The sequence below is a fragment of the Ambystoma mexicanum genome, chromosome 1p, assembly GCF_040938575.1.
Source record: "Ambystoma mexicanum isolate Mex_15411 chromosome 1p, UKY_AmexF1_1, whole genome shotgun sequence".
Lineage (NCBI taxonomy): Eukaryota > Metazoa > Chordata > Amphibia > Caudata > Ambystomatidae > Ambystoma > Ambystoma mexicanum.
The window spans coordinates 1,062,316,565-1,062,333,379 of NC_090921.1; the positions used below are offsets into that span (position 1 = coordinate 1,062,316,565).

Here is a 16,815-nt window from a genome sequence, read left to right on the forward strand (position 1 = left end):
TGGAGAAACCAACAACAGTGTGTGAGCCTGAATAAAAGTAGCAGGCACACGCTTTATGTAAAACAGAGTGAAAAGGATACATGTGCTTTATACCAAGGCTGGGAATTCTGACAAATGTACGAGTAACTGATAAAATCAAATGAACATGTATCCTACGTGAAACAGATCAAAAGGAATATGAACACTCTGCAACCAGGCTGGCAAAGCCAATTAGGTGACAATAACCTGCTATGCCTGAGTGGGCAGCTGCCCTACATTTATTAAATATATTGAGAAGTAATACACCTGTCAAAGAGCCACAGGATTTTGGGAGTGCCCGTACCATGCAGGTGTGATGCACAAAATTGTGTTCAAAGTGATCCTGGGGGGATTTGAACACTTGTTATAATTTGAGAAAGTAATTTAAGAAGAATTCTTCTTTTCCAAGGGGGAAGAGAATACAATACAGAAGATTTGTCATTTTAATTACCAAAAGTACTGGGAACTGTGTCGCTATGTTTTCAAGGACCTTTGAAACTGAAAATAAGTAATCTACGTGTTGGGCCAGGCAGAAGCTCACACAAGGCTGTTGATAAAGCCTTGCCTTTCTTTTTAGTTAGAATTTAAAAAAGCGGTAGGGCCATTTAGTCACCTAGGATTTGGACTGAGGATTGCTTATTTTGGACTTTGACGAGCACACTTAGTTTTGTATTAGAAGGTAGGGAACTTCCTTCCATCGTAGTGGTAGGGACAGACCCAATGTAGTCCGAGTCCTTCTTCTGGTTTGCCACAGGTTACATACAAATGTGATTTTAAAACGATTACTAGGTGTTTGCAAACCTGTTAACAGCCTGATTGTACACAATGAAACCAACGTTCCTTTTCTCAAAGATCTTATTTTACTAAGGAGTGTAAACCTGTGGAGAAAATATGGTCTGTCAGGGTGAGTGCCTCTGGCTCTCCTCAGTCCAACTAATATAACCTTAACATCAGATGTCATATTATAAACGTCCTTTATTCCAGACCTAAATGACACAGATGGGCAAAAAAAATAATTAAGCCTATGTTTGCCAATTACAATCGTTTGATTGGAATGCACAATTCCCCCTTGGCCCGCCTGAAATGTTAGCAAAGCACAGAATTACATTAGAAAAGCAGTGTTTGGATGGTACGACCTTAAAAACAGTGATGGCCAGGTGGGCTGGCTAATCTTTATCTCTATGTTGATCATGTTGGGGTGATTGTCAGCATTAAAGAATATAGTGGCCACTTTCTGGTTCATGCAGTTGCTTTCTAAATGTAAGTAAGCATTGCTGCTTCTACTAAAAATATCCTTATATAGCTCCAGCTGCAGTGATCCTGAAAAGGCTTGATGTTTATGGACTGGGACCTTTCTCTTGAATGCCTTAAAAGCTAGGGGCAGACTAATGGAGCTAGAATGAGTGTTATTGTCAATGGCTATTTTTCATTAAGATGGCATGTTTTTACATGCACCCGCCAGTTAGTAGTTTCTGTATGATTTTAACTTGTGACTTTTACGTTTAAATTGGGCAAAAGTGTTTTATAGCAATGGTAATCTAATACTGTCTAGGCAACATGTGCAAAACAGAAAGGTGATGGCTGGAAGGTTTTGAATAAATCATAACCACTGGCAAAACTCTGGGCAACCCTCCAGACCATCGTTTTTCAGCCTGCCAAGCCATTACAGAAGGGGAAAAACCATATGCAAATCAGGCTTGGTCCTACCCCAAAAGGGGCAGTCCAGCCCGAACTGCTAGGTCACATCCCTTCTGCACGAGACCACAAGCATCCCCAGACATGTTTCAGCCTTGTTGGGCGTCATCAGTGAGGAGTAGCTTGGGTCTCTAGGCCCGGCAGACTCGGGACCCACGTCTGGGCATACCCGTCCCACTCGGGGTGACTTTAGCAAAACAGAAAGGTGATGGCTGGAAGGTTTTGAATAAATCATAACCACTGGCAAAACTCTGGGCAACCCTCCAGACCATCGTTTTTCAGCCTGCCAAGCCATTACAGAAGGGGAAAAACCATATGCAAATCAGGCTTGGTCCTACCCCAAAAGGGGCAGTCCAGCCCGAACTGCTAGGTCACATCCCTTCTGCACGAGACCACAAGCATCCCCAGACATGTTTCAGCCTTGTTGGGCGTCATCAGTGAGGAGTAGCTTGGGTCTCTAGGCCCGGCAGACTCGGGACCCACGTCTGGGCATACCCGTCCCACTCGGGGTGACTTTAGCAAAACAGAAAGGTGATGGCTGGAAGGTTTTGAATAAATCATAACCACTGGCAAAACTCTGGGCAACCCTCCAGACCATCGTTTTTCAGCCTGCCAAGCCATTACAGAAGGGGAAAAACCATATGCAAATCAGGCTTGGTCCTACCCCAAAAGGGGCAGTCCAGCCCGAACTGCTAGGTCACATCCCTTCTGCACGAGACCACAAGCATCCCCAGACATGTTTCAGCCTTGTTGGGCGTCATCAGTGAGGAGTAGCTTGGGTCTCTAGGCCCGGCAGACTCGGGACCCACGTCTGGGCATACCCGTCCCACTCAGGGTGACTTTAGCAAAACAGAAAGGTGATGGCTGGAAGGTTTTGAATAAATCATAACCACTGGCAAAACTCTGGGCAACCCTCCAGACCATCGTTTTTCAGCCTGCCAAGCCATTACAGAAGGGGAAAAACCATATGCAAATCAGGCTTGGTCCTACCCCAAAAGGGGCAGTCCAGCCCGAACTGCTAGGTCACATCCCTTCTGCACGAGACCACAAGCATCCCCAGACATGTTTCAGCCTTGTTGGGCGTCATCAGTGAGGAGTAGCTTGGGTCTCTAGGCCCGGCAGACTCGGGACCCACGTCTGGGCATACCCGTCCCACTCGGGGTGACTTTAGCAAAACAGAAAGGTGATGGCTGGAAGGTTTTGAATAAATCATAACCACTGGCAAAACTCTGGGCAACCCTCCAGACCATCGTTTTTCAGCCTGCCAAGCCATTACAGAAGGGGAAAAACCATATGCAAATCAGGCTTGGTCCTACCCCAAAAGGGGCAGTCCAGCCCGAACTGCTAGGTTTTAGGGTTTGCTGTGCTGCATATTCATTTTTATTGTCGTGTTTGTTTTGTGTGCGTGATGGATATTTTATCCAACATTAGCAAAGTTATGGAACATAAAATACAATATCAGGGTTATCTGCAGACACTTGCATTCACCTGGTTTGTGAGAATGACAAAGAGTCATTAGTAATTTGTGAGCTAAAGGTTGCAAAGTAAGCAATGATTGGGTGTTCGGTTCTTACCTTGTTGTGTCAATGATTTGAGATGCCGAGCACTCTGCGAATTTCATTGGATGGTCCCATTCCTGTATTGATTTTATAAGGTACTAGCACAAGTACTCTATCTCTGAACGGGTACTGTAGACAGATATGATAACATTGATTCCGTAGGTCAATGTTTCGATTCGCTTATCGCTTGATATGCTTTGCACCCTGAAGTAAACTACACTGGGAATGGGAGCGTGTGTGTGCCTTTCTGACATACACTAGAGCATACCTTGGGGCGGAGGTGACAGTTGGTGTGCTGCTGAATACTGAGTCATTCTGTGCTCTCTCCACACCTGTTGCCTCACCCAGGTGTTGTGCACTTTGTTGTGGTGCATTGCAGTGCAAATATCTTGGAAACTGTACATCCTTGGGCCGGGACCTCGTGTTTTGTTTCTCGTGTCGGGACCGGTCCTTCTACAACTACATTGATGTTTCTCCGATTTCAGGCAACCGTCTTATGTGTGAAGGTGCTGAAATCCACAGAAAGGGGTGAGGTGTCCAAATGTCATGTAGCTAGTAATGTCTGTAGGGTCCTAGCAGGAAACAATGATTGTTACATCATATCATATCAACATCTGTTCTAGATTGGTGAAACAGTGTGGAATTGTATAAGGAAGAATGCTTTGCCAATTCACAAACATATTTTGACTTGTGCTGAAATTCAGGGAACGGGGTGGGGTGTCCAAATGTCATGTAGCCAGTAATGTCAGAGGGTCCTAACAGGTAACTATGCCAAATTTGGTACAGATTGGTGAAACGGTGTGGAATTGTATAAGGAACAACACTTTGCTAATCCACAAACCCACAAACATATTTTGAATTGTGCTGAAATTCGGGGAACGGGGTGGGGAGTCCAAATGTCATGTAGCCAGTAATGTCAGAGGGTCCTAACAGGTAACTATGCCAAATTTGGTACAGATTGGTGAAACAGTGTGGAATTGTATAAGGAACAATGCTTTGCCAATCCACAAACATATTTTGACTTGTGCTGAAATTCAGGGAACGGGGTGGGGTGTCCAAATGTCATGTGGCCAGTAATGTCAGAGGGTCCTAACAGGTAACTATGCAAAATCTGGTGCAGATTGGTGAAACGGTGTGGAATCGTATACGGAACAATGCTTCGCAAAGCCACAAATCTAGAAGCCCACAAACACATGTTGGCTTGTGCTGAAATACGGGGAATGGGGTGGGGTGTCCAAATGTCATGCAGCCAGTAATGTTCAAAGGGTCCTAAAAGGTAAATATGCAGAATTGTGGTGCAGATTTGTCAAACAGTGTTTCTTGCCAAGCCACAAACCCACAAACAAATGTTGACTTTTGCAGAATTCCGGGGGAAGGGGTTGGGTATCCAAATACCATGTAGCCAATAATGTGCAGAGTGTCCTAACAGGCAACTATGCACAATTTGGTGCAGATTGGTGAAATGTTGTGCAATTGCATAATGAACAATGCTTCGCCACAAACCCACAAACACATTTTGACTTTTGCTGACATCCGTGTAAAGGGGAGGGCTGTCCAAATGTCATGTAGCCAGTAATGTCCAGAGGGCCCTAACAGGAAACTATGCACAATTTGGTGCAGATTGGTGAAACGGTGTGGAATTGTATAAGGAACAATGCTTCACCTCAAATCCCACCACAAATAAACAAATGTTCACTTTTATACATATAGATATTTTGGACTCTGAAAATACCAGCTCCTCAGCGATACCAAAGAACTTTAAATTATGCTTGCACACTTGTTATTTGCTATTAATCAGTGTTAGTCTTAATAGTTGTTACTGAGTCCCTCAAGTCTTTCAGCTTTTGCTTATGTCTGCTTGTGTGAGTTTCTGTGGACACCCTATGCTCTGCCACAACCCAGACTCTAGTATGAATCTAAGGACGTTGTTGGGTAATTGGAAAAATGTTTGTCTTTTAACAAGTTATTCACCTTATAAAACAATCTCACTTTTCACATCTGAAAATAATTGTTAAATTAAAGAAATGGATTAGGAAAAGAGGGGCATTTCTATCATGATCCATAAACAGTCAATATACTCCATCTTCTTCTATTTTGACAGTGGGCGGGTTCATTTTTAATGCAGAACTAACGTTCAAAGTCAGAACAAGTGATCGAGAAGATTGCATGTCTAGAGTGGCATCTATAATATGGCTTGCTTTGTCAAACGACCAAGAACTATAACAATGACTTAAATCTGTAAATTTGTCATGTCTCGTTAAGCCAGTATGTCCATAGAGTGTTGCCTTTATTGAAATGTAGAGGCTCAATATTTCAAGTCCATTTTGTCTAAGTAATCCTCTTTGCGTCCTCTAACCACAGCACAGTTCTGAAGTCTGAATCCATCGACCAATGATGTAATGATTATAGCATGGGAGATACGACAACCTTTTCCAACGTCATCATATAATGAAGGTACTTGGTAGCAATGCCATTTTGCTGCTCCCAGATACACAGAGTGAAGTATAATAACCTATGCCATATTCATTTTGGAGTCTCTAATTCAAGCAGTTCAGACTTGTACCCCCCTGATTTTCCCAAAAACCACAAATAAACCAATGTTCTATGCCAAGAAACTTACTTGTGGGAAGACAATTGTGGTCAATGTCACTGTGGACAGATCATAAGCAGCATGTGTCTTTAGCCTGGGCTAATGCAAAACTGCCATGACACATTTGTGAGGGCAATGTGAAACTGGCATGGGAACATTTTCTGGTGGCAATACAAAACTGCAATGGCAAAATTCTTTCTGGGAACAATTGGATGATACTGAAATAATCATTTTAAGGGTCCATTTTGAAACTGTCATATGGATCTTCTGGCAATCTAAAACGGAAACAGTAATTTTCTCTGAAAAATGAAAGTGACAGTCACTGAATGCTTCACTGCAGCTCTGTGAAGACAGCATTGCACTGTGAAACCGAATGACAAATATGTTGTCGTAATGCAAATCTAACATGGAGATTTTCTAGTACAATGTGAAACGTGTGGTTATTTTCTGTTCACAGCTGCATCGCAATATGCCTAATTGATGAAGTGTGAAACAGCCATCGCACTGGTAAAACCTGCCATGATAAGGTGTTTAACTGGGGTACAACAAGAAAGGCACTGTTGAAACTGACACCCCAGGTTTCATCAGGTAATGTGAAGCTGTTTTGGTAATTGTATTGTACATGTTCCTAACTAGGCATATCTGGCGCTGGTGTGACAATGTGCAAATTGGCATGGCAATGTGGAAAAACACAGGATGGCACATTGAGACACATTTTTGTCAGATTTGATAGCACTACAGTATATTTGTGTGGCAACCCAACATCATAGCCCTGGCAACTTCCTGATGTTATTGAAAGCTCCCAGGATTATTCATGGCGCACTTAGATATATTTTGAAAGTAATCTGCTCAGAGTGGCACCACCCTGTTGAGAATATACCTATTCTGGTTGTATTTTATTTCCAGTCAATTCTGATTATGTACTGACAAGTAGCACATCAATGAAGTGTCTTAAATCTTGAGCCATATTATTTAAAGCTGGGATAATTCACCCCATCGTACAATTGAAATCCATTTTGTTCCCATTCAAAATTATATGTGAGCCCTATGGATTCTCCACAATTTCAACAGAAAAACCTGCTGTACACACACTACTTGCCCACATTTTCTAAACAATGATGCTGATATGACCTCCCTCCAAAGTGACAATAGGGAGGTATTATTCCCTTCCAAAATATAAAAAAGAAGGAGCAATTCAAAGACATTAACCTGAATTATTAGTTGAATACTATTCAGTCTGATTAATTTGACTTTACTGAAAGGCCATGAAGCCTAAGGTGCATTCTCATCATGTTTCCAAGAACTTTTGTCTGGCTGGAGCTAGAACTGCCTATATTCCAGCACCAACAAAAGCAAACCAACGTTTTTGGATAATGCCTCTGGATTGTATTGCCTCAATCTGATTTCACTCATGGAAGCCATAGTCGATTAAAGTCCAGAACGTTCTAAATCTGGTGCCATCTCTTATTGAGACCTTTCTTTGAACCCCAAATTGACTTCTTTCATAAACTGAAGCTGTATACATATTCTCTCCCAAAACAAAATAATTCAATCTATTTAACTCACATGGCCCAATATTAGTGACCACCCCTACACACTCCACACAACTGATAAGATCCATATTCCAGAACTTCATTTTGAGACACTTCAAAAGTGAAACCCTATGCTTCTGGTACGATGGCATCATATCACCATCCTAGCTTACCATCAATGGAACCATCACAGAAAACAAGGCAGAGTCAAGGTATTAGCCCCCCACACTTTCAACAAGAACTACAGAGATGATAGATGTGCCTCTTAGAGGAGTCCTTCACTGAAACTGCTGGCCTCTAAAAAAAACAAATACTTCCAGTCCTTCCTATGTTATGTGAGTAGAAAAACACAACTCTTGCTCCAAGCCTTGTGCTAAAGTTCTTGGTTTGTATATATCCATTATCTTTGCTTTTTTAAATGTGTGACTATTCCCATATGATTGCTTCCCGAGCCTCTGGTTTTACATGCTTTGATGGCCAATACGGTGTTGTTTTAAAGAACTACATACCCTTCCTAGGATAACAACTTAACATATATCTGGTTTTCATGAAACATCTGGAAGTGGTCTAGTGTAGTATGCCTGCATCTGTGCAAAATAACCCCTTTCACTTTCTCGGTTATCACAAGCATATGAATCAATGCTCTTATTTACAAATATAATATTAAAGATACAATAAATATCATTAACAATTTCATGTTTTCATTTTAACTAGGGTGAAATGGAAGAAGGCAATCAGACACGAGTGACTGAATTCGTTCTGCTTGGACTTACAGATAGTCCATATCTCCAGGTCGTTTTCTTTGTTTTTGGCTTTGCTTTCTACCTTCTTAATATCACAGCTAATAGCCTCATCATGACAGTTGTGATCACTGAACCCCTTCTTCATACCCCAATGTACTACTTACTTGCTAACCTCGCCTTCCTTGATTTCTGCATTTCATCTGTCACAGTCCCCAAAATGTTGTCCAACTTTATGGTGGAGAAGAAGACCATCTCCTTCGGGGGCTGCATTGCACAGATGCACCTTTTCCACTTCTTGGGCTGCACAGAGTGTATGTTGCTTATGTCCATGTCTATTGACCGATATGTTGCAATCTGCCTCCCATTGAGATATGTGACTATCATGAATGACGGTGCCTGCTTCTGGTTGACCTCCAGCTCCTGGTCTGTTGGCTTCTTGTACTCCTTGCCCCACACCATTTTAACAGCCAAGTTGCCGTTCTGTGCCTCCAATCGGATCAGTCATTTCTTCTGTGACATCAAACCCCTTATGAAGTTGGCTTGCAGTGACACTTACATTAATGAGAGCCTGGTGTTGATAATCACTGGATTCTTTTCACTTAGCACATTTGGTATGATCTTAGTGTCCTACGTATATATTGGCTCCCACCTGATGAAGATAAAATCCTCTGAGAGCAGGCAGAAAGCCTTCTCCACATGTGTCTCACACTTGACTGTCGTCCTTTTCTTCTTTGGTACTGCCATCTGTACATACCTAGGCCCAGTCACCAACGATTCAATGTATAAGGACAGGATGGCTGCCATTTTGTTCACCGTTGTCACACCTACTTTGAACCCAATAATATATGCTTTAAGAAACAAGGAGGTGAAACAATCAATGAAGAAATTATTTTATCGTAGTGCTGTATGGTGGCCTTCATAACGCATTCAGTACCTTAAGGGGTGCTCCAAAGCTGTCAAGTCATTTGTGAAGTTTGCACTTCATAGGAAAACACTACTACCACTAAGCAGTGTCATAGGCATGATGGACACAGCACTGGCCACAAAACATTGGATTAGTTGTGGCGTCCAACTCCAAGTCTCGCCATGTGTATCCTGAACAAACTAAGAACTGATTAAAACAACAATGTATGTTTATTTAATTAGAAAGTATATAGCATGAACACAACTTTTTCAACCGCAAAATAAGCAGTGCCACCTTCCAACTACCTTACAGGCATGCAAAGGTTTTACCTGATATTGAATGATGTGCAGATATTAAAATAAAAGCCTTTTTCAACATGAATTATGCCTCATACAATCTGAAATTAATACATCTCAATGAAGCAATAACGGACAGACTCCCTAATACTTTCATCCAACCAGAATCAGATTCCTGCCTCCTCCATGCCAGCTCTGATCCTGCCGTTAGTGAACAGCATGGAGTTGCTACGGCCCTCCCGCCAGAACACTGCTTTATGGTCAGGCACTGAACATCTTGCCCACAAGGTAACACATTAGTCTACCCATTGTGAAGTTCTTCCTTTCCGGGACTTCTTTTCAGCTTTCCTTGACTGCATAATGTAAGTCGTGCCTGACTAGGTGCTAGCCAAGAGTCTCGGTTTTTGGCTATTTTCTCTGCTAAACTTTGTATCCAACCCGGATGATTCATCCCGCCATTGTCTTATTAGTTATCTCACAAACATTTGTTTTCCTGTATCTGTACTTATCATGCATTTATCTTTGTCATTCAAACTTCCTGTCCTTCATTTCACTCCTGCTGAATCTGAAAACCTCTCCAATACCAAACCCCAGACTCTACACTGTTCTATCCGCAATGTCTATATACAGAGCAAAACTAAATTACTCTGCCATGATTCCACTTTGATTATTCACTGCTTTCATCAATAGCTCTGACTAATCTTAAAGTGTATTTACCTGTAACTTGGCTAACCAGGCAACTCTCCTGTGTACGTTCCCCAGCTTTTTCATACACTCACTCCTAAACATTCTGTACAACAACATATTATTCTCATCTAGCCACACCAATGGGCCATACAGACTATTCATTGCTATGCCCTCTGACTTTATTGGAGATTTGCAGCAGTGTTAACAGGCAACACGGCCCACCAACATGGGTGTTATCACCTTTAGAACCCTAGTCCTACCATCCAGTGTGATAATACCTAAGTAATGCTTCATTTGTAATCAACTCGATTGGTGCAAATATGTTTTAAAAAAGATTTTAAAAGATTTTAAAAACATGGGTGTCATGTAAAGTAAAGATGAAGTTCTTTCTAAACTGAACGATCTGTTTTTCTATTTCACACATCTGCTCTTGGGGCACAAATCTCCTCCTTTGAGTTCTCATACCAACTCTTTGCTGACGACACCCAAATATTCTTCTCTTTTCCTGAACTCTCTTCTGATCTCTCTATCAAAATTGTCTCTCTGCCATTACTTATTGGATTGCTTTGCACCCTCGGATGTTAAACTCTACCAAAACAGAGGTGCTCTTCTTGCCCCGCCAGAGACTCTCTCTCATCTCTTCCTCTAGCTATTCAGTTCCAACCTGGCACCCCCCCTACTCTTGCTCGGCTAGAAATCTCGATGTCATCTCACATCTTCTCTACTTTCATCTCCAAAACTGGAACAGCAGCTCACCTCAACCTCCTAAATATTTGGAAAAGCAGACACCTCCTTCCCTTCAACACAGCCAAGCATCTCTTAACCACTCTTGTCTTCTCTAAAGTGGATTACTGCACCAGCTTCCTCTTTGGTCTCCCCAAGTATGTTTCTGTCCTCTCGACAAAATCCTTAACTTTGCTACCAGGACTCGGATTGAACTCCCTCATTTCACATCTACTTTATTGCACCATCAACAAGCTGGATGTCTGATAATGCAAATCAGGGCCATATTTAAATTTCCTTTCCTGTTTCTTAATCCACAGTTATTCACCACTGTACCTATTTTCCTCATTCCAACTCTACAAGCCTTCTCATAATCTCTGCACTGCCTTCTCGACAACCCTTCTGGCTCCTCTCCCTCCGTGTGCATCTTCTTGCCTTTGCTATTTCATTCTTCTTGCTACACTTGCATGGAATTCTCTTCCCCCTGACATCCAAGAAACAGTCCACACGGATTTGTTCAAAACCAAACTAAAAGCCTACCTCCTCACTTTCAAGTTACTCTCTTACCATACCTCTCATCTGCCTTCTAGCTAACATTTTTCCCTTGCATCTAACCTGGCTCCTGTCCCTCACTTCCTCTGCCTCCACTCTAGCACCTCACCCATCATGGACACATCCCGAGCACAGCTGGCCATACCACCGACCTGCACTTAAAAATGTCCAATGTTCGTTGTCCTTAATCTACGTATGTCCACTTATGTATTGTCCCTTGTGACTGTTCCATTTACATCCCTCCACAACCTGGCCAAAATGTCCCTCAAATTCACCCCATTGCAAGAAGCTCACCACTTCCAGTCAATTGATTTCTTATCTAGTGTACATTCTTTTGTGATCAAAAGAGCATTGTTCCTCCTATATATATATATATATAAATGTGTTGATGGTGATGGTTCCAAATGCAAGGAGGAGCGTCACAGCAGTAAGGAAGATAATGATCCAGGTAAGTTAAACAATGTTAGGATGCAAATGGGGAAGGAAGGTGGCCAGGTTGTAGCAGCCAATGGAAAGATCACTGTGTAGGCTTGCATCTGATGATACAATCTGCATTCTGAGATGTCTGATTGGCTATGGCGCACCATGGCGCTACACATCTTTCATAGATTCTACTTCTTTATATGGCATTTATTCAAACTCCATATTTCACCTTTATTTGGTCTCTTTTCACCCCTAACCATTCTGATTATGCATGGTGATGCGGTACAATGCACTCCCTATGCACCCATCTTGATATTTGCCTTTCCTCCCATCTGTTCATTCTTATTCCTAGCAATTTTAGTTTTCATCTCTATTTTACACATTCATCTTTCCCCATATCTATCAAAGGATCCTTTTTCTTTCCCAAGTGCTCTCTACAGGCCCAGAGTTGATGTTTTATTTTCAGACGCCTTGCTAGGGCACTGTCAGTTCCCTTAGTGATCTCCCAGATAATCATCCTCTCTCCTCTGCCATGATCATCACATGTGTCCCTACTTTTCTCTGAATTTGGTGAGCCCATTTCCCATAGAATGGTCCCACCCTCACGGTATGTTGTAAACATGTTTCCTCCACTGTTCTTTCTTTCATTTCTATTCGGTTCTATGTTCTTTTGCCACCATTTTCTTTCTCGATTCGTTTGTTTATGAATATTGTCCATCGAAATAACTGATTTATTTTTAACTTCTTTATATTTGGGCATATTTGGCCAGCTTTTTCCCTATTATATAATCCGTACCTCTAACACCCCTACCTCTTTGATTCCCTTACCCACCCCCCTTTAATTTTGCCATGAGTTGTTTCGATTAATATTTGATATTAAGAAACTCATCGGAAAAAAAAACTGCCAGCAAAACAACTGTATAGCCTTTTCTTCAGGTGTTCTTCATTAAGCTAAAAAGGTTTACACTCTCTCTCTCTGCTCTATTTCTACAGCCAAGCAAATATTGACAGTAGCACAAATAAAAGCAGATATTTTGAAGGAGCGTTTTTTATGTTTAGAAGTTGAATGACAACTTCAGCAAGAGAGCCATCCTCTGTCTGAGGTGGTCAGCAAGTAAAAATAAACTATTTTGGTGCTCACAGAAGAAACAGATACTTGGTTTTAATATGAGCGTGACATTTTGCACGATACAAAGATATTTTGATTAACAACATGGTGTGTATTCTTGTCAAATTAAGCTATTATAAAATTAAATTACTTAATTATTCTCACATTTCAAACTTGTTCCTTTTTAAAATTGTACATTTTAATTTCAAATGATCACTTCCAGTGTATGTTGTAATCATAATGGAAACGCTCAATTATTCTTACTGAGCAAAGCACATTCAAAATAGGTTATCATTCTAAGATGAACAGAATGGTAATTAGTACACTCCTGCTGTACTCTTTTCAAATACCCCTATTATAAATCGGAATGGGATAAATAACACCAATGGGGGTTGCTGACTGCTTTGCATACAATTAAACAACAGTTAAGGAACATAGGATTGACTACAGGTCTTTCTATTTGACAAGCATGTATGTGATAAAAGGGTTGCATGTTTGAATCACTTAAAGTATAATGGGCTTGTTGCTCATTGAATTTTTAAATAAAAACTCAGTTTAACATTAAAATGATTCTAACCATGAACCATATATACTGTTTAAAATAGCCTCGTAGTTTGTCTGTGAGGGGGCAAATGGCTTAAATCTATCACACTATTGAAGTCCAGGCTAGGACACAGGCCTAATTGAGCCAAAGCTTTGTAAAATGGGGGAATCTTGCTTCAGGGTAAGGATGGCGTTTTAGCACGCCAAGTCCCCAATGCACAGGTGCCCTTAAAGAATTGCATACATACGGCCTTAACTACTTCTTGCGGCCATGCAATCTTCCACAGTGAATAGATTTCTCATGGCCATACATCCAATTAATTATTCAAACCGACTCTCTCAGTTTCTGACTTCCCATATTGCTTGAATCCCAAAATGTGTCCCTTACACACTCCCTTGGCCTCTCTACCTATCTCTTCTATTTCCCATTAGCAGTTTTCCCTCCTTTTCATCCTTTGCTTCAGTTTCTAAATCTAGATATGTGTGCTTTGCAGCTCATCCTGACCCTTGACTTTCCCTTTTGCCCACATTTCTAGTAATACACCTCGCCTCTGTTTACATAATGTTTCTAATCTGCATAGGTGCAATCCTAAATACTTTGCTGAAATACACTCTCTTAAAAACTTCACTCCATTCGCTTGCCTGTCAAGGAGTCTTAGCTTGGCTCATCTACCCTCAATACATTATCTTTCTGCTTTTGCTCTTTCTAGTTTAGCTCTATACATATTTGCTTAATTTCAAAATGTTGTGCTGTTTGGCGTCCCCTCGATATAAGGCTGATTCTATGAAGACCTCTTTGTCGCTGTCTATTTTTAAACTATCATCTGCCATCAATGGTCCAGCCCTTTTCCTGAGGGTATTGTATAGTTCTTCAATTCACACTTCTTAATACTCTCAAATCCTTGGGAATCACTCAGTGTACTTTATTTGATGGCTATCCTCTCATACTTCCCTTTGCCCCTCAAATTACGTACTCCCCAACCAGGAATACAGTTACAGGAACATCAGACAGTCTTGCATCTTATATGTAAATCATTGTTAGGTTTACAAACTGAAGCGGATTTCTTTCAAAGTGTGACAGCCTTAACACATGCCCCAAGAAATGGGGATAGGTTCAGACCATTTTTGATTCATTGTGATGGATGTATGAGGGCAGTTAAAGTTTGCAAAGATCAGCTTAACAAGGTTAAACCCAAACCCAAAAGAGGTTATGACTTCTGGTAAGTATGACTACCTTATGCTGTCAAAGGCTTTACCCACATCGAGTGACAGCAGGGCCAATGATAGCTTCCTTTTGTTGCACAAATCCACTGCACTGATCATCCTGTGGATATTATCATGTGTTTGGTGCTCTAAAATAAATCCTGACTGGTCTAGACCAATCAGGTTAGGGAGCCAGGGAGCCAGAACCTTTGAATAGATGTGTGTGTCGTAATTCAAGATGGCTATAGGTCATTACGTTCATCATACTTTGAGGTCTTTCTCTGGTTTGGGAAGGAGGATAAGGGTGGAACTCGCCATTGAAGTTATGCTACCAGTCATCAAAAAGTTGTTGAACAGTCTCGTAAGCGGTGGCACAAGTTGTGTCTAGAATTTTGTATAATGTTAATGTTAATAGGTCTTGTACCACTCACTGTCGTCACTTGCATGGTCTCTTGGTGCACTGGCAGATTTGCAATGGAACGAGGGTTGCGGGGTCTGTTAGTGGGGCTGAGAGGGAGAAGAGAAAGAAAGCTTTACTGTGCTGTTGGCAACTTCAATCAGAGAAACCCGTCACTGAGCAATGGTGCATTTTTGGTTGGTATCCGTCATGTGGTGTTGAGGGGTGATTTTGTATGGTTTGTCTTCATGTCAGTTGTAGTGAAGTGCATATGGCTAGTGGCGCAGTAGAGATATGGTTGAAGTTTGAGGGTGCACATGCAGAAGAGTGAGTGAGTTTTTTATTACGGTTAGTTAGTGGCAATACGTTTCTTACATCTGACATTCTGTAAAAATGTGATACATTTCCCACCTCAACCGTTCATTCTAGTGCGATGCATTTAACTTCCCCAGCAAATCTTCCAGGTAATACTAATTTCTGTCCCAGTATTCAATCCTAGTGCAGCACAGTTTCTGCCCCCACCAATCCCTCTTACTATCACACATTTCTCACCCCCAGCGTTCCATCTAAGTGTGATACATCTCCCGCCCCTAACAGTACATCCACTCGAGACACATTTCCCTCCCTCAACATTCCATCAAAGTGCGATACCCTTCTCGTCTCCTGCTGTTCAGGTGTTTCATCTTTTTCGGTGCTGAAGTTTTATGAATTTTAGATTTCTGTAGTTTCTTTCAGGGGGGAGTTCCAGAGTTTTATGGCTATGCAAGAGAAGGCTGATCCTCCACGTTTTTTTCTTGTTTAGAGTTTCAAGTCTGGGCAGATGTTGTTGCTGGATCTAAGTAGTCCTGCTGGTCTGTAGATGATGATTTTCTTTTGTATGATTTCCACTCCCTGGCCGTAGATTGCTCTGTCTGTCATGCACTTTATTTTGAACGTGTTTCTTTTTTAGTAGTATCAGTGGTAAGTTTGTGTTGAAGTCTGCATTGGTCTTCAGGTCATATCATATAGAAAGTAGTGCCATCTCCGTTCCTCTCATGGGTCTGAAGCCTACTTGTGCTTAATCCAGTAGCTTTTTTTTTCCAAATGTGTTCCATTATTTGTTCGTAAACATTTTGCTGGGTATGGAATGTTTGAAATAGGTCTGTAGTTTAACAGGTCTTACAAATCGCCCATCCTATCTTTGAGAAGTGGTTTGATATACGTTGATTTGAAGGCTCAGGGTACTTTTCCCATTGAAGGTTACAGTTGAAGAGGTTTAGGTAGTATCCTGATGGTTTTACCTGTGCAAAGATCGATTTGTAGATTGCCTGGTGGACAGGGGTCAGCTGGCGACCCTGCATTGTTTCTATTGTTCAGCAGACTGATGAATTTTTCTCTTGATATTTGGGGAAGGAGGAGGAGTTTCAGCATGGTTGTGGGACGGGGATTGGTTGGTTGAGGTGAACGGTCGGATGGGTCGGTCTACTTTGTATGATACGTTATATGTTGGTACTGCACCCGTTTATGGTGTTAAAACATTCTTTCTGAGTTATGTTGGCCTTCGCAAACCATTTGTTGTAGTATTTCTTTTTTGCTTTGAGAATTTCTGCTTTATATGACCGGATCTGTCTTTGAAATGTTATTCTTTTGCCTTGGTTGTAGTTTTTTATCCATTCTTTTTCTAGTTTCCATTTTTTTTTCATTGCTTTGCGGTGGCGCAAGAACCATGTAGTTTCATGCCCCACCATGTGGGGAAAAACAATCTTTTTTTCATCTATGTCAGTTGTGTTCAGGGTGGTGATCGATTGCTTCAAGGATTTTAGTTTTTCCTCTAGGGCACTGATTTTGAAAGTTCTCGAGTTT

At 41.5% G+C, this 16,815-nt stretch overlaps 1 protein-coding gene across 1 annotated transcript; it reads left to right on the top strand.

The window, feature by feature from the left end:
* The first annotated feature begins 8,114 nt into the window (after positions 1 to 8,114).
* LOC138522142 (olfactory receptor 12D1-like) lies at positions 8,115 to 9,059 on the top strand. Its single transcript, XM_069635388.1, has one exon. It carries the CDS (start codon positions 8,115 to 8,117, stop codon positions 9,057 to 9,059), a length of 945 nt encoding a protein of 314 aa, XP_069491489.1.
* Positions 9,060 to 16,815: the final 7,756 nt, after the last annotated feature.

Excerpts from the sequence above, each read along its gene's own strand:
- LOC138522142 (XM_069635388.1), top strand. The coding sequence starts at position 8,115 with ATGGAAGAAGGCAATCAGACACGAGTGACTGAATTCGTTCTGCTTGGA.